The sequence below is a fragment of the Prionailurus viverrinus genome, chromosome B1 (genome assembly GCF_022837055.1).
Source record: "Prionailurus viverrinus isolate Anna chromosome B1, UM_Priviv_1.0, whole genome shotgun sequence".
In the NCBI taxonomy this organism is placed as follows: Eukaryota; Metazoa; Chordata; class Mammalia; order Carnivora; family Felidae; genus Prionailurus; species Prionailurus viverrinus.
Genome location: NC_062564.1, coordinates 66,666,178 through 66,685,854, shown reverse-complemented (window position 1 = coordinate 66,685,854; position 19,677 = coordinate 66,666,178). Strand labels below are relative to the sequence as shown.

Sequence of the window (19,677 nt, the reverse complement as noted above, 5' to 3'; positions counted from 1 at the left end):
GAAGAGAGAGGGAATCCCAAGCATGCTCCATGTTCAGTGCAGAGTCTCACACAGGGCTTGATCCCACAATTCCAGGACAATGACCTGAGCAGAAATCAAGAGTTGGTTGCTCAACCAACTGTACCACCCAGGCACCCCCCCACAAATAACTAATTTTTTTAATGTTTATTTATTTTTGAGAGAGAGAGACAGAGCGCCAGCAGGATGGAGGCAGAGAGAGAGAGGGAAACACAGAATCTGAAGCAGGTTCCAGGCTCTGAGCTGTTAGCACAGAGCTCAGTGCGGGACTGGAACTCACCAATCCAAACCATGAGATCATGACCTGAGCTGAGATGCTTAACCAACTGAACCACCCAGGTGTCCCTAACTCATTTTTAATTCAAATATAATACACAAGGAACAATTAGATAGACATGGATAGAAACATTCCTGTACAGACAAAATGTATGACTTTGAAGCCAACAAATCTGGCTTTTTTTTTTAATGAAATGCTTCATGTTTTGCATGTCATCCTTGCACCAAGGCCATGCTAATTTTCTCTATATCATTCCAATTTGATATTATGTACTGCCAAGCAAGCACCAAATACGGCTTTTAATTCTGACTTTACTTCTAGCTCCCTTTGTATGATTTTGGTTAAATCAGTCTTCTTAGCTTCCATTTCTCATACTTAAATGGCGGGGGGAGGGGAATGCACCTTTCTTTATTGAATTTGAATATCATGATTGAAGGAGCCAATTTAATATAATACAGCACTGTGTCTGTCATGTTAAAGGCACTCAAAAAATGTTAATTCCTCCAATATGTTTTTATTGAACTGATTGGATTTGAAAATCTATAATCTCTATGTTTTAAGTTATGGAGAATATTTTAGTTTTGGTAAGTGGTAACAAAACAACAATAAATTGTATTTAAAATATCAATGAGCCCTGATGAGTCTAAAGGATTTCTTAAGGTAGAAATGTTACACTCTAATCAGAAGTATGACCACCATGATAAAAACTGCTTAAAGGAAACACATGGATGGCAGCTCCATTTTTAAAATTATGCCTAAAGAAAAATTACTACATAAAACATAATTTCAAAGTATAATCATTTTACTTCCTCAGATTAACCAAAGATGAATGACGGCCATATTACTTTTAATGTGCAAAGAGATGCCAAAAAGGACATTTAAAATCACTTTCATCCATTAAGAGTAACATTAAATCCCAATGAAATTTAAGTTTTAATTTTATAATGCATCTCAATCTGAAACTTTCATTTCTAATTAGTAATTTATTCCTTTGAACTTCCTATCAGGTTGGCTGTGCCAGTCTCAAGCCCTCGATTACAATTTGTCACTTACTCATTTCTGATGTCAAGATTCAGACTACTAATGGGCAGCCATGTTATTCTGCTACCTGGATGTACCAAAAAAAAGTCACTGATCTCAAGGACCAATAAAACTCTATATTTTATTGACTGCTTAGCATACTCCACTCAATAGTATTTATTGAGAACTTCCTATGAAGATATTATTTTGGTTATTATACGGTTACAAAATATGAATTAAGCACTGCCAGAATTAAGCATTACCAGTGAGCAAAGACCTTGGAATTTAGTGAGGGAGCTAAGGCAACGTGTATATAGATATGTGTTAGACAAAGCAGAAAGACATTATATCAATAAATCGTTAGTAAAATCTAGGTTTGTGTTATATATGGAGATTAGTGATGTTTAGGGTATATCCAGGCAGCAGAACCCAATGGCTGTCTAACATAAATCTCACACAAGGAATTCTTCCTCCATCATTTTTTTTTCCTTCATCATTTTTTATGTGGCCTATGGGACTACCACATATATCTCTACCTCCAACTCTGTTTTCTATGCTAAGTTGCAGCAAACATTTCCAAACATATATTTTATTAGTAAGGAATGGTAAAATTCCAAGAGATTATAGGAAAATCAATAAAGTCAACTTACTAAAAATGTTTTTAATGAGGACAGCGATCTTGAATAGAATAAAATGGGATTTTTTTTTCAAGCTATATGGGTACAAGTTTGGGTTGAATCGGTTTATGACAAAATTATTGAGGAGTCAGGCTTCTGTTCAAAAAATCTATGTGTGATCTTTCAGGCCTGACCACAGGCAGTTACAAAAGTTTTGCTTGGCAGATATTGTAAGGGAGAGCTGCCTTTCCTACACCAGCCTCGGAGCACAGCCAATGCATGGACGTTTCTGGAGAAAGTTACAGTCAGGAACTCAGGACCTCTTGGCCAGCCATGCTCTTATCTGTATTACCAGCCTAAGCGCCTCCATTCACTACCCCCATCAGGAACCGATGTCAGAGACACCTGTGACAGACACCTCTGCTGAGATTTCTTTATGGGGAAAAGGATGGGGGAGGGACATGACACTTTTTTCTCCCTGGACTCTGTATTTAGTACTTTGCCACTCCTAGCCCTTACCTTTCCTTCTCCTCCTCCACCCAGGTCCATAAAACTACAGGATCCTTTTGTTCAGTTTCTCTTGGGAGTGATATAATTACTTCCATTTTGGCTAGCGATCCACCATATCTGTGCTGATGCATCTGACCCTTGACTGGTGCCATTTGACGGAGAAAAATGAAACAGTAGGAGATTTGGCTTTCCTCTATTTAGCCTGTTGCTTATAATTTTGCACTAAGTGACTAAAGGGTTTCATTTTGGCGTGTAGTGTCAATGAGCTACTGTGACACCTGGCCACTCAGCAATCTCCAGCTCAACTTGGCCCTTGAAGTTGTCTACCTTCTTTGAGCCCTTCTTAGCTGTAAGACTGGGATGCTGTTGCCTTTCTATCATAAGAGATGACATAAGTAGATTTCTTAAGATAAAACAGACATTCAGTAACAGCAATCTCAAAACCATAACTATAACTGGAAACTTGAAGGATCTCCAAAACAGTAAATAACAGCGATTGAGCATATGAATCATGTTACACTTTGGTTAAGTTTTTATAAATATGAACATTAGATCTTGCATCTTCAAATTACACATATTTTCAACAGGATGTCATTAGATGACTTCAAAGTCAACATATTTATGTAAAACATATTCTAATTCCAACAAGAAACTAACTCACTTTTTACCAATAGTACTGGGTACTATGTGGTACTAATAGTACTGCGCAATAGTCACCAGGACCCAAGTTTTTGAGTCCTATTTTGTTCCTGCTTTTCCCCAGGACAATGCTTCATGTGCACGTATGAAAGAGACAGAACCTCACTTGCTATCTATACCTGTTATCTTAACAGGAATCTGACACAAAATGTCATCCTGCCTATCCCCAACATTTCTGTAACATATTTGTTCAATTACAAACAAATAAGCAATACTTGAGCAAATGAATTCTTCACAGGCCAAGTTAATAATTATCAGATGCACCCAGACATTTTTCAGTATCAATTTAAAGGCAAGAAAATTTCATTCCCTACTGTTGTCTTACATACTAAGAGCAAGTATGGCAGTGGAGTTGGTTGATTCTATGTCTTCTGAATATTATTTGTCCATTTCTGCCTCCATGAAATGTCCTTATAATTAACATTTATGCATATTACTTAGAATTTTCTGTTCCTTCAATCTCACAGTTTGTGAGTTCGGGGCCCACATCGGGCTCTGTGCTGACAGCTCAGAGCCTGGAGTCTGCTTCGGATTCTGTGTCTTCCTCTCTCTCCACCTCTCCCCCGCTCATGCTCTACGTCTCTCTCTCAAAAATAAATAAACATTAAAAAAACGAATTTTCTGTTCCTTCTAATTCTTCAAAACCAAAGTCTGAATTTCCCCATCAATTTTTTAGTCCACTAATTCATATTCCTTTCTTCTATCAATAATGCATGTGACCCACAACACTAATTTGGTCCTTGGTGCCGTGATATTTTATTCATTTAACAACACAATTATTATTCAAAATGCCATATAGCCTTCTTAGGCATACATAATTGCCACGATGTTTTGACTAGACAACTTTAATAATAAAAAGTTAGATATATATTAGGAAGTATAGTTTCAAATTTAAATTGCTGCCTGAATAAACTTGGTAATTAAAGCAAGCTGTATGAGATTTCAGCATATTATATAAGTGGGGTCTTTCTTAGGCATTTCCTTTAAGTCTTGATTTATTCTTGATTTATTGTATCCTAACTTCTCTCATTTAAAGTTACCTCCAATTTAGAAATATATTGAAGTTTTATTTGACTCATATAAGATTTATTTTAACATGTGACAAGGTCAACTCCAACTTCAATGAAAACAACACTCTTCAACTGATCGCCATTCCACTGCACAGAAGTAACATTTTATTTTTAGAGGAAAATAGATTCAAAGAAACATGGTTGCCATGGTATAATTAGAGATAGGTGTGCACTGTTTCAAAGTCTTCAAAATTAGTATCACTTAAGGCTAATAAGATTTTTTTTCAAAGTAAATTACATGACCAAATATATCTTTCTGTTAATGTAATTGTATTCTTTTGATATTCCTCACCAGATAGTAATTTTTATATTCTACTCTAGGAATTTGTGTCAAGGAAAACATATTCTATGTAATATTAAGAGTCTGAAATAGAACATTTTCTGGATAATTATTTTTGTGTTTTTCAGTTAGAAGGTGAATATTATATTTTATTATGAAGTATTCATTGGTGTTATATATGCTTCACTAATTTACTTAAAAATTGATTTTTCACTTCTTTGATTATTAAAATATTCAGATATAATAGGATAAAATCTTATTAGTAAATGAACAAGGGAATTTAAGTCAGGACAAAAGGAATGGAGTAAATGTTCTTGTGAGGGAAGGAGAACTAAATCTTATTAAATTTTACTATTTATCTTGTGTTACTTTAAAGATGTATGTTTCATTTAATATAATTTTTTCACAAATCTACAAGGCAAGTTGCTGGAATGTCTTTTATTTTCTTTACAAATAAAAAGGTTGTGATTTAGAGAGATTTCACTCCTTGCCAACCTTCAATTACCAAGGCACTTTCACAGCAAACACTTCAGTGTTTCACGGATGCATATCTCTCTTGAGCCACAGATTATGTTAAAAGTCTCTGAATGTCGCAATACAGTAGAAGCAATTAAGTCTTTCCACCCACCCCACCAAAAAAAAAAAAAAAAAAAAAAAGCTGATTCTAACACCGAATGTTATCACTAAATTGTGTAAATAATAGCTCCCTATTTTTATTCAGTTAAATTGCTGGAAGTAAAAAGCACATTTTACCAAAATATCCTGCTGGAGTGTGTAAGAACTGTTGATGCAGGCAGCTTAAAACACTGTTAGTGCAGCTTTAAAAGTGTTAAAACAGGGGTGTCTGGGTGGCTCAGCTGGTTAAGCATCTGACTTCAGTTCAGGTCATTTATTATCTCCTTCAGTTCAGGTCATAAGCTCATGGTTCATGAGTTCAAGCCCTACGTTGGTCTCTGTGCTAACAGCTCTGAGTCTGGAGGCTGCTTCAGATTCTGTGTCACCCTCTCTGTCCCTTCCCCACTCACTCTCTCTCTCTCTCTCTCTCAAAGATGAATAAACATTAAAAAAATAAAAGAGTTAAAACACAATTCTAGTAAAAATATAAAATGAACAGGAGACAAAGTTTTATTTATCTCATTAAAGAGGAAACCAACAGGACAGTAGAGCTAGTTTAAAGTCCATTTGAGGAGCAGAGATTTGTATAATTTGGGAAAGTCATGCTGAGGTAAGTTCGTTAAGTTAAACACAAAAGTGATTAATAAACAATTATTTTGGAGTTATTTTTTCTATAGAACAAAAATCAATTGCGTCTCTTTGGATAACATATATACAACTTAACAACACGCGTATTCAGAGTCTTTGTCCCAATAAGTAGTTAATGGGCAAATGTACATCCCTAGAGAATTAAATAATCTTCAGGTGAGAATGTTAGCCCATACTTCAATATGGTATTGAAAAATATGATATTGTTAAATATCTGTGTAACATCACTGCTACGTTGTTTCCAGCAATTGACTCTAAAGCATCAGGCAGAAAATGGCCCTCTAGTTGGTTACCTTAACCCAGAATATGAACCAATGTCACAACATATCATTGTGATCATGTTTATTTCAGTTTCTCTCTCTCTAAAAGTTAAGTTGCCCTTGTTCACCTCATACACTGAAGATAGTCTTTATTTCTGAAGCCAATTTTTGCCATAAATTAAGTACCTCTTATCTAGAATAATAGATGATATAATATGGCCCCTATTATTAATCATACATATTTTTTGGCTTTGTAAAAATTCATTGATAAGTTGTCAAAGAAGCTCATTGAGCCTAAGTCATTAGACTTAAATATGCCATAGTGGAATAGAAATGAATAGAATAAGGGAGGATTTGATATCTGCCTTTGGGACAACAGCTAGTTAATTATTTTAGACAAAAGTTGTAAAATCACAATAGATTTTCCTCCATTGAAAGAAGGTTTTTTGAATCACAATGTCATTATAAATATGTTTGAACATTGATTATATAAATTTAAGAGTTTGTTAGAGTTCTCTGTCATAAATATAATTCATTTTCAGGAGGAAAAACAGTAATTTACAAGTAATTGCCAATTAACATGCTTCACTAATATAACTGATTTCACACACCTCTGCATCAACTTCCTTGAGTGAGCAAAAAAATTTTAAGAAATGATGTTCTTTATTAGTAGTGTTTTTATGTCCTTGCCTTATTTTAATAGCGTATACTGTTAGGAAGAAAATATATGATAAATCCCCAACCTCTGACAAATCCTGCTAATTGAACAGATATAGCAAATCCTTTAAGGAACAACAACATTGGATTTTACAACTTCTTTTCTTTTTGGTTAATCATTTCTCATAGCCTTCTTAAATTTCTCTATCTAAAACACTGAGTACTCACAAGTATACTATTGGTAGCTTCTATGAAAACTGTTTCAAGACAGAGATATCTATGATACTATTTCTTTATTTTATTATTTTATTTTATTTTTAAAATGTTTTTAGTGTTTATTTATTTTTGAGAGAAAGACAGAGACAGAGTGTGAGTGGGGGAGGGGCAGAGAGAGAGGGAGACACAGAACCTGAAGCAAGCTCCAGGCTCTGAGCTGTCAGCACAGAGCCCAATGCAGGGCTGGAACTCACAAACCATGCGATCATGACCTGAGCCGAAGTCTGATGCTTAACTGACTGAGCCACCAAGGCGCCCCCTATTTCTTTATTTTATATTAAACTATAAATTTTGCTTCTTGTACAAAAGGAGAAAGATTAAGAAAATAAGAATCAACAATTACTGTTAAAGTGATTGGTTATCTTTCTGTATTAAAAAGTCTGCACCTATTATGCCTTTAATTAGATAAGAAGATTTTGATTTTGAACCCTATGATTGTTGGTGGCTGTGAAGCAGTTATACCATAGAATTTCTCTTCGGTTCTTTTAAAATAAATCGTGTAGTAGATGTAGCTCTTAAATCTGGTCATTATTTAAAAGGTTAGGAAGAAGTTAACTATAATTAGAGGGCAATGGAAAGTCTACTGTGAAATGAATGGTATATATTTTAGGAGGTCTGTAAGATCAGTTGGCATAGGTTATATATCCTTTAAATTGTGCTTGCTGTTCTCCTTTGCTATGAAACTAAAAAGTTGTTTAAATTTTTATAGATGTGTTATTTGTTTAAATTATAGTTCTATCCGCAAATATGGACCAAGGTGACTGGACAAAGATAAACTATTAAGAGAACCAAGATTATTATCAAAACGATGCACTTAAATATCAACTTAGAGGTGCCTGGGTATCTCAGTCTGTTAAGCGTCTGATTCTTGATTTTGGCTCAGGTCATGATCTCACGGTTCCTGGTTTTGAGCCCTGCATCGGGCTCTGGGCTAACAGAGCAGAGACTGCTTGGGATTCTCTGTTTCCCTCTCTCTCTCTATCCCTCCCCCTCTTCTCACTCTCTCTCAAAATAAATAAGCATTAAAAAAATCAACTTGGGGGGGGGGTGGGTGGCCCTGTTGGTTAAGTGGCAGACTTTTGGTCTCAGCACAGGTCATGGTGTCACAGTTCAGGAGTTTAAGTCCTGGGTTGGGCTCTGCTCTGGAGGCATGGAGCCTGCTTAGGATTCTGTCTCTCCCTCTCTCTGCCCCTCCCCAACTCTCTGTCTCTCTCTCTCAAAATAAGTAAAAAATAAACTTAAAACAACTGAAACATCATGTTGTGTACAGGTATAGATAATGTTGGTTTCTGTTGTGTTGTGAAATAAATAAGTTAATATACTGTTTTAGAATGATAAATGTCAATGCTTGGTAAATATTAAGTATCCATCCAATGTTATTATTGTGTTATATGTTGTAAATGTAAATGTATACTTTGATAATCAAGTGCAAAAACCTAATTTTCTGTAATATATTCAAACCTTTTATCAATATATTAATATACTGAAGCTCTTTATTAATCTATTGTCCTTGCTTGTTTATACACAAGGGACTTGCAATGCATTAAATATACTATGCTATCTCAAGCCTGATATATACTCTTTCCCAGTATATACTCTATCTGCCACTCCTTCATCTAGCTCTCGTCTAAATTGCAAGACTAGTGTATTCTTAGAAGTCTTCTGAGACTCTGTAACTTAAATTTGACTTCCCTTTTCTATTCCTTATATATTTGCACATAAATATACAAATGTACATATACAGATGGTCTCCAACTTATGATTTTTCAACTTTGCCAGGTGTGGAAGTAATACACATTCAGTAGACCCGGTACTTTGATCTTAATGTTGATATTTTCCTGGGCTAGCCCTGTATAGTACTAACACTTCTGGTGACGCTGAGCAACAGCCGTGAGCCACAGCTTGCAGCCAACCACGCAATCACCAGGGTAAACAACTCGTACACCGGGGTAAACAAAATTGTCCGTACCCATACAATCATTTTGTTTTTCACTTTCAGTGCCATATTGAGTAAATTACTTGGGAGGTTCAACACTTCATTATCAAATAGGCTTTATGTTAGGTGAGTTTGCCTAACTGAAGACAAATATGAGCATTCTGGGAACCTTTAAAGGAGGCTGGGCTAAGCTATGGTGTTCAGTAGGTTAGGTGTATTAAATACATCTTCCACTTAAGATATTTTCAACTTAAAACGGGTTTATTGGGGTGTAGTCCCATGGTAAGTTGAGGAAGATCTGTATTTAGGAAACTTTCATACTGCATTATCAACTATAATGCAGTTGTGTTCTTTCTTTGATTCCTTCAATCTTTGAGATTTTGAAGCCTGGAATGCTGTCTCTTTTAGGTGTGTTCTCAGAATTTAACTGAGTATCTAGAAAAGTGAAGCAGTTAAATCAATATGTGTTGAATACATAAAGATTAAGCAATGACCAAATATGTGTTGCCCCTCATCTTTTTCTTGTCCCCCTTATTGCATATGATAAAAGATTAAATTGAAACTGTAGTAAAAAATCAATATGCTTAATTAGAAATGTTATTAAAGAAATGGAATCCAGAAATTGTTGAGCTATGCTAGGCTTAAATGATTGATTGTAAATAAACATCAGTTGATTGATAATCCTGCAAGTAGCTAGAGTAAGTAAATAAAATCTCTAGCAAGATTTGAATATAAAAAGTGTACAAATAAATTCAATAATGCATAATTGTGAATATCAGAAATATCACTATGTCATTTGTTATTTGTACATTTAAATTTGATATCTCCTATGTGTCAGTATAGTGCTAACTATTACATTATAACACAAAGTTAAATATGCCAAGGTCCTTGAACTCAGAGTTTCTAGTCTGGAGAAAAAAAGGCAAAAATATTAACAGTTTTATTATGATGCAACAAGTATGGTAGTTACTGGAAAAAGAACTTTTAAAAAAGTCAAATTTAGGCAGCATTTGTCTATTTGTAAAGAATACATTAGATGAAAATGACAAGGGATGGTTTTCCAGAGAGAAAAGAATGTGTTTGAGAATGGTAATAATAACCCATAACCTAATAGTTAGAAAGCAGTTAGTGTTCTGGAGGGGCTTTAGGAAAGAATGGAATTGTACGAATAGTAGGAAGAATTAATAAACAGGCTTTCCAGAATAAGCTAAATAATTTGAATCTTTTTTTTTTCATGAAAACTAGAAACACCATTAAAGGTTTTAAAGAGCTATGCATTTTATGAGAATCTGTCTGCCTGTGATATGAAGTGCATGTTTCAAATGGGGCGGGGGGGTTGGTCTCAGTAGGAAAGGGTCAAGTTTGAAGGTGAGAACTGATAGGACCTTAAACTAAGACAGCCATAGTGGAAATGAGATGACAGAAGAGATGTAAGGTAAATAAAAAAGATAAATTCACAAGGTTTGGTGATAGATTGGATTTGAAGGGAAAATTGAGAGAGAACTCTAACATGACTTGGTTTTCTGGCTACATTTGCACGGAGTGGGAAACACTGGAAATGTCGCAGCTTTTGAAATAAAGATATTAGTTTGGATTTCACACATTCAAATGAAAAAAAAAAGAGAGCGAGAAATTTTAAATAGAAGTATAACTTAGAATGTGTCAGCTTAAACATAGTAATTAAAGCCATGGGTTTAGACACATAATGGGGGGGAAAAATGAAAAAAAAAAGTTCATCAATTTAAGAATCTATATAGATATTCAGCCAAAGTTCATATTGAAAAAAAAAAAAGAATGTCATAGTAAAGTCATGCTTCCAAATTAATATTTCTCATAAACCTATTTAAATAACATGATCTGTCATAACTTTGAAAACTGGACCTAAATTTTTAAAAATTAAAAAAAAAATACATTACCAGGTACTCAACAAACTAGTATGTGACTATTTTATTCACGTATCCACACATGAATACTTTTTTTTATATGTTGCTATTTGTAAGAATAAGTTCAAAAAGAATATGGCCAATGACATTTAAAAATATTTTTAAATTACTGATTTTAATACTTTTCTAAGAGGTGAATTGTAATATGCAGTGTTCCGTTGTATCAGCAGAACAAAGCAAGTTAGGAACAATGCTCATTTTAAAGCAGAACACTCTTAGGCAATGTTTATGATTACGTGCAATTTCACCAATTTAACAATTATTGGTGGAAAATGAATGCATGTTGCGTATTTGATGTTTGTGGAAGAAATCCAATATCTTCAGCCTTGCCAATGCTCCCTGCTTTATTTGGCTTGGAAGATTTTGAATCATAAATATTCTCTAATTCCCCTTGGATTTTAAGAGCCACAGTGGCCTCAGGCTTATATTAAAAATAAATTAGTGATGAAAATTACATGGTAAAATATGTATTATATACCAAACGTTAAATGTCTACATTTTTAGTTAAGATGGAACAAGAAATGGATTGTTTATAGTCTAGAGAGGAAAAAAGTCAATACCGTTCTTTTTAATAACTAGTTTTGACATTATACTCTAATATGTTCCATATTGAAAAGCAACACTGTAGGTTTCTAAAAAGTTAAAATTAAATCTTGCTAATTAAATTGTTTTTATCAGAGATCTATAATTTTGGTTATGTTACCAAAGAATAACATAAGGGGTAAAAATGTCTGTCTTTATATATGAGAACTTTAAAATTCATAGATTTAAGGGAAAAAGTTATATCTTCACACTGCTTTAAGTATTAAACCTGAGAAACAAAGTCAGAATTCTCTGCTACTAAAATCACTTTCAGTCTCTGGGAACTAAGTATTCCTTAGGGATTTTACTTCTAAATTTGAAGTTCAGCATATATTCTGAAATAAGATATCATAATAAGGTATAGTATTCTATAGTAAGCATTTAATGGCTTTAAAACTTCAAACATATCAAAATAAAATTAATAATAAAATAAAATTTTATTTTATTAAAGTTTTTAATTTGGATTAAATTTCATTATTATGCTTGGATACGTTATCTCCCAGTACTAGTTTGCCAACTATGTACTAGGAAATGTAATAGTTAGAGACAAAAAACAAAACAAAACAAAACAAAACAAAAAAACAAAACAAATCATCAAATGCAAACTGCCCACACCTGCAATTGGATTATGATTGGAATTAAAGTGATTATTTCAATTGTCTGTGAGTGACTTATCTTTTTTCAAGAGAATGCTTTGCTTTAATTTTTTTAAAATGTTTATTTATTTTTGGGACGGAGAGAGACAGAGCATGAACGGGGGAGGGTCAGAGGGTGGGAGACACAGAATCTAAAGCAGGCTCCAGGCTCTGAACTGTCAGCACAGACCCCAACATGGGGCTTGAACTCACGGACTGTGAGATCATGACCTGAGCTGAAGTCAGATGCTTCACTGACTGAGCCACCTAGGCACCCCGAGAATGCTTTGCTTTAAGTGGAAGTTAATGTACATGGTGAGAATCACTTCAAATAAGCTGCAGGGATAGACAGAGCGATCTTAAGAATTATCAGAAAAAAAAAATCATCAGACTACATGCAAAATACATAAATAAAACTTAGTGGAATATATATATATATATATTTATTTTTTTAATGTTTATTTTTGAGAGACAGAGAGAGACAGAGCGTGAGCAGGAGAAGGGCAGAGAGAGAGGGAGACACAGAATATGAAGCAGGCTCTAGGCCCTGAGCTGTCAGCACAGAGCCCAATGCAGGGCTCGAACTCATGAACCGCGATATCATGGCCTGAACTGAAGCCAGACACTTAACCAACTGAGCCACCCAGGTGCCCCAAACTTAGTGGAATATTTCCAGAGAGGCCTATAAAAGCAAAATAAAAAAAAAAATCAAGGAAGTAAATTGATGACTGATGAAACTACCAACGGAATAAAATTGGTGTGCAGAGATGCTCAGATTGGAATTCAGATGGATAATCACATTTAATTAATGCAGAAAAACAAAATAAAACAAAAGTGTAAAGAAAAAAGTAGAACATCTAACATCCTCTTAGATGGCCTCGGGTAGAGAAGTAGAGATTGCTCTCCTGTTCCTCCTTTGTAACAGAAGGCTGAGCAGTATGCCTAGCTAAACGATGGTATTTACCAGTCTCCCTAGTATAGTTATGCCAGTTATTGCACATCAGTGACCCATAAACAGTTGTGGGACTTCCAGGAATAAGTTCCTTCATGTTTTACCTGCTTTGTACTCTTGTGGACCTGGATTACAGAATGATGGAATATAGATTGGTGACTGGAGTTCCAACAGCCTTCTTGACCCCTGAGATGACTTTGAAAATAAGAGCCATGCTCTTGGAATGTCAGAAAAAGAAGATAGAAGATTGAGATCCAGATGCTTCATGGAGCAATCATGCCAGCTATGGACAATATATTTCTTGAAAGAACAAACTCCTGTGCATTTAATCTCAGTGCCAGACACAATTACTAACAGGTTAGATAGATGAAAAAGAAACAAAAATCACAGAATGCATGTTAAGATGGGAAAACAGTACAGACTCCACAAAGTCAATGTATTAAATTCATATGAACTTTTGACAGTTCAAACTTTTAATCTCAGTGATATAAGCCACAGTATCATTTGTAAGAAAATGGTTTTCATGCAGTATTCAAGCCAATCTGACTTTATGTAAATAGAGTGCCTGACATAGCAAATAATATGCAGCACCTAATTAAAGTTGAATTTCAGACAGGCAGAAAATGATTCTTATAAAAGTATATCCCATTGTACATTTGGTATATGCCTATAGTGAAAAAAGTATGTATTGTATATCTGAATTCAAATGTGTCTGTGAGTTCAGTATTTTGTCTAGTAAGTCTACTTTTAAAGTTATTGAATGTTATAATGATATAAATTATATCAGGCTATTTTGAAATAATATTTTCATGGGTCTTTACATTTGTTATTAAGCATGATCAACAATGCCATGTTGAATCACGCTACTGATAGTGATAAAATAAATAGCTCATATTTTATGTGCAAGTTGGTATGTGTCACTGAATTTTATGACAATATCTCCTTGTACAGATGAAGAGACTGTATCTTAAATTGGTTCAGTCTATTCGTTGTGATTACATAGCTAATAAGTGGGAAACTTAGGGCTGGAATCTAAGAACCAGCTGGAGAGAAAAAAGGTGAACGGGAGACTCATACTCTGTACCTCATAGCTCCCCATCTGCATCCCTGGTCATGGCTCAGCAGACCAGCATTAGGACTCAAGTTCAATCACAATAATGCCAGAAGTGTAGTTTGTGTGCCAAGTACTACCCAAAACAAAATGATGTAAATAAACCAATGATCTATTGCAGAAATTTAGGTTGAGGACTGAGGGCACAGATACTAAGAAAAATATATAAATATATAGTAGCTGAGTGCATTTTCAAAAACTTTTTAATGTTTTTATTTATTTTTGAGAGAGAGAGAGAGAGACAGAACATGAGTGGAGGAGGGGCAGAGAGAAAGGGGGACACAGAATCTGAAGCAGGCTTCAGGCTCCCAGCTTTCAGCACAGAGCCCCAGGTAGGATTTGAACTCAAGGGACCCTGAGATCATGACCTGAGCTGAAGTCAGACACTTAACCAATTAAGCCACCCAGGCACCCCCTGAGTGAATTTAATGGCATATCTTTAGAGCAGGGATTAATACAAGATTGCTAAAGAAAGTTTCGTCAGCCTGATTCCTAAAGCTGCACTGAATAGAAAAACAAAACAAAAACAAAACAAAACAAAAAAACAACTTCCAGTTTTAGTGACTATAATTGGACCAAATTTGGTGGGGGCATTTCCTGTGAGTTTTCAAACTCTCTTATTGCTGTATGTGTCCTACCATTGAATTCCTGTGGTTTTAGGCAGGTTGAGTGTTTCTGTGCTGTTGAAATATATATCAGGAGGAAGGGAAGAAAGAGGAGGAGGTTGGGAGGAGGAGGAGAAGAGAGAAAAGAAAGCCAAGAACCTAGTTTAACTGAACATTTACAGTATGATTCACACAGTGTTACCAGTTTTAAAATGCTTTATGCCATTAGCTCTTGTGCAAAAATGAGTTCATTCTACTGTTAGCTTCAATTTACAGATAAGGAAGCTGGGCATAGGTGGGTTGAATAACGAGAGCACATCATTCCCAAGAGATTGAATATTAATTGGAATTCAGACAGTGTGAATCCCCAGCCTGTGTTGCAAACCACTGTCGCTGCCTCCAGTAGTTCAGTGATGTTCTTTTATTTATTTGATACAAAACAGAAGACAGAAGACAAGCAAAATGAAAGTCTTCTAACATTAACAATATCAATCTGTCTCACACATAATAACCGAGGATATAAAATCTATTAGTAATGTATAGGGGCCAGAATTATTTGGGGTACATTTTTCAAAGGGTAGCATAAAATGACAGACCATCTCACTTCCATGCAGTGGTTAAGCTCAAGAACTAGAGTCTATCAGGCCATATAAACATTCCAGCTGTACCATTTATCAGCTCAACAACCTTGGGTGAACAACTCTCTAGCATAAATCTCCACATAGGTAAATAGGGATAAGATTCCCTGCTTCATGTAGTTGTCTTTAGGACTAATAAGATAATAAAGTAGTGACATAATGAGGATTAATATGAATCTAGCCTCCTAAAAAAATAAAATTATATCTGCAGCTCATAGAAGGGAGATTAAAAGCAATCTCACAGGATTTCTTCTGCACCTAAAAATGAGAGTAAGTGGAAATAAAACAAGGGGTAGTTATGCTTTAAAAATATGTCTATATTATTTTAATCGTTTGCAATCAGAAAGTATGTATGTATTGCCTAGGTAAGTATATATTAAATGCTACCTAATATATATTAAATAATGAGAAAGAATTTTGAAAACTATCACTAAGTCAGTGGTTCTAATTTTAACCTTACATAATTTAATGGTAACTAAACCCACTTTTGTGAAAATAAATATGTACAAAGTAGGTATAAAACTGACTCATATCTGAAAGGTTTGAAGTTCTCTTTTCTTATAAACAATGAATGTATTTTACTATACTGAGGTCATTTTGGTCTTTCAACACATACAAAATCTATATCTAATGATGAAATATACATTTCAAGAAGATATAATTATAGGGGCACCTGGGTGGCTCAGTCTGTTAAACGCCCGACTCTTGATTTTGGCTCAGGTCATGATCTCCTCAGTTCGTGAGTTCTAGCCCCTCATCAGGCTATGCTTTGACAGTGCAGAACCTGCTTGGTATATTCTTTCTGTCTCTCTCTCAATCTGACCCTCCTCGGCTCTCTCTCTCTCAAAATAATTTAACTTTAAAAAAAAAGAATATGTAATTTATAGATGTTTCTTAACATAGTACACCCGAAAATTTAATTAAACAACATTCTTAGAGGCAAACAATAGAACCCATTCTAGCGAGTTTTAAGCAAGAAAGACATTTAATGAAGATAGTAGGAATGTCATAGAATATCCAGAGCTGAGTGTCATCCTTATGGAATGAGAAGCCATCCTTATGGAAAAATGCACAAGCCACATGTTGACACTGTCCAATGAAAACCCAATTACACCTAAACACTGACCAACTCCAGAACTTTTATCACTAATGTCCTGGCAAGTAGAATCTGCTGCCACAGCACTTATAAGGAAGAATGGATGGGAGAGTGAATTCTGTAAAGTACCTGTAATTCCCTGTTCTTGCTTATGAAATGAAGCCTTTAGCAGTCTTTTTGTTAGAGCTTTATTTACATATATACTCCCTAACTGCAAAGAAGGCTAATTAAATAAGACTTTGGTTTGTACCTTGGGGAAGAAAAAAATCCAAGCATTGACAAAATATTTGAAGGGGTGTTCAAAAGATGTTGAGTAATCAGAAGACACATCATATGTCCACTCTCTGTGTGTATCTATCTATCTATCTATCTATCTATCTATCTATCTATCAAATAAACTAGAATAGTTTAACTATTATATAATAAACACAATATAATAATATGTATAATATACTATAATATATGGTTGACTATGATAGTTTATTATATTTAATACAGTTATATATTTTAAAACTATATAGTTTATTAACTATAATAAACTATACACTATATACAGATGGATGGAAATAGATAGATGATAGATAGATAGATAGATAGATAGATAGATAGACAGATAGATTGTTTATTTACATGGTGTGGTCCATATTTTAGCAGACTTTAAGCAAGAATAAGTATAAAACAAAACACAATAAGTAATAGTTTATAACTGCTTTATTTCACACTTTAGTTCTACTGGTAAATGCATTAAATGAAAACTCCAGTAGTACATTGGGACATTAAATAAATATCCCTTTCAAAGATATCCCTACAGTTTTATTTGGAATGCTGGCAGTTATGTGTATACTACAGATTATGAACATTTGTCCAACTTATTTAAATATGAATTGTAATGAAATTGAAACTTTCCAACTCCTGAAAATGTTTTTAAATTTCTTAAAATTTCCTGCTTTATGAAATGTAACCAAAATAACTTTAATAAAATGTATTTATTGATACCAGAATTTATCTAATGCTCACATATATTTTAGACATCTAACTTATCTATAATCATTTTTCTAGAGATTTCACATTTCTAGAACAGATTCCAAAGTTAGGAAGTAAGTAAAATAATTTACAAGACATATGCACAAGAATGTGCCCATTTTTACAATTTTTCCACAGGGTATTACTCATAGCATACCCTTTCTTATTCTTGAAACAATTCAAATGAGCTTATTTTAAGGTATTCAAACCACAGCACCATAGAATACAGGGGCCTCTGGAAATAACAGTGGAAAACATGATAGTAAGAATGAAGATAGAAAAATAAAAGATAAAATGTAGACATAACAACATAAAAAGCAAACCCAATGTGGCTTTATTTAAGGCGATATCTCTCAAAGACTGTTGAATGCTCCAGAGATTATAGCTGTTCTAATGCACAGTGTTCATGATACCTTAAGAATTAAATATTATTCTCCATGTACTCTCCAAAGAAATTTCACAGATGTAAGCAAAGTTAGAAAAAATATTAAATTTAAAAATTAAAATTAGAAAGCTTCTTTTTTGAATAATTTGAGGACATTAAACAAGAGTATTAGTAAGATGTAACATATAGAAGTGACTCTCTTAGATCTGTGTTTTAGGGTTTCTTTATGAAGCAATAAAGAATGAGTGGATAGGTGATGGCTTTCCCGAGCAATAATAAAAAATAACTAAAATTTATGTGCAAAGAGATCATAAAATCCCCAAATCACTAAGACAAAAGATTGCCCTACATCATTTCCATGGGCATCCCATAATGCACAATTTGTACTTCTTTTCATCATCTAGGATGATGTATACATTTTAATCCTCACTTGGAACGCATAGGGTGGAAGAAACAGATGAATACCCTGAAGTTTGTTCTATTTCTGTTTCATTTTCAGAGCAGTAACCTTTCAAATTGAGTTTAGATTCTGAATTTCTAGGAGAGAACTGAATAGAAAAATATATTCCAATTTCATTCTAGAAAAAATAAACCATTTGTTGCTTGATTGATATTTATTATTTCTAATACATTATGAAGAATTTGAAGCAAAAACCGCCTTTCCCCAATTTAACACCTCACAAGCTAAAGGTGGTTGCTTAACCATAATAGCAAATACATAAAGATTAATTGTTAATAATTGTAGAAATTCTGACAGGCAGACATTATTGGTTTAAGTTGATATGATCCCACCAACACAGTGCTACATTACCTGCTTACCACACCTACACAAGTGATTTGGATAATTTCATGTGATCTATAGTGCACATCCTAGTCAGTAGTGTGGATATGACAATGTTCCAATTCTCTTCTACACTACACCCAATATTCATTAAGCTACTCAGACTTCACAAGGCCTAGAGTATATCACATGAAATACACAAATTATAAAGGAACACCTATGTATGTACTCACATTGATGTCTTCCAAATCTAAATTATTTAGAATAATATTGTTCCTTTTCCAGATGATGGGGGGTCTCAGTGCCCCCTGAATGGCACAGCTCAGAACAGCACTTTGTCCCACGGTTGCTGCTGTAATGCTTAGTTTCTGATCTTCAGGCAGACTCAACTGGATAACCTCTGTAAAGATAAAGTGTCAGTAATGTTGATGAGCCTGTAGTTTTATAAGGTTAATTACTATAAAGTTTCTGAATACTAGTAATTAAGGCTTTTAGTTTGAATAAAATTGAAAAAAGCTTGTGATGAAATGAAAAAAAAGAGTAAATTGTTTCCAATAAAAGGTCAGAATGACATTTCAATTTAATTGATTGACAAGCATCCTCATGAGGCAAAGAACTATTAAACATGAAATGAATATCAGAAGTAGAGTTATAATAAGCCTGGCAGATTGCACCCAAAAGAGAGATAAATTATTTAACTGCCAAATCGACATGTAGTGTGTCATCGGCATTGAAATAAAAATGATGTTGTTTATTCACTGATAGATTTATATTGTAGGTGCGGTGAGATCATTGCTGGCTGGCTTCAGAGAACACTAGCATAGCTGAATGGGTAAAATGCATCATTATGCTGGGAAACGTAAATTGACTCTAAAGGAGTAAGATTTATTTGGGAAGTTGAAGGAGGAAAAACTGAAGTTCACCAACCACACAGTAATTAAGTGAAATTCTGCCAGCTGCCTTTATCAGTCAGACAATGTTGGTATAGTACACTTGCTTCCTGATCCTTAAATTTTAAAGTTAAATATAATACTTTTAACTAC

The 19,677-nt window shown here is 34.2% G+C and overlaps 1 protein-coding gene and 1 pseudogene across 6 annotated transcripts in view; both read right to left on the bottom strand.

Moving 5' to 3' along the window:
- FSTL5 (follistatin like 5) overlaps positions 1-19,677 on the bottom strand; it is a 1,137,298-nt gene that overhangs the window by 230,917 nt on the left and 886,704 nt on the right. For all 6 annotated transcript variants that reach the window (XM_047857444.1, XM_047857446.1, XM_047857448.1 and 3 more), the window contains exon 8: positions 18,868-19,034. In XM_047857444.1, coding sequence (XP_047713400.1) covers positions 18,868-19,034 — 167 coding nt within the window. The remainder of the gene's footprint in view (positions 1-18,867; positions 19,035-19,677) is intronic.
- On the bottom strand, positions 483-582 carry LOC125165039 (uncharacterized; annotated as a pseudogene).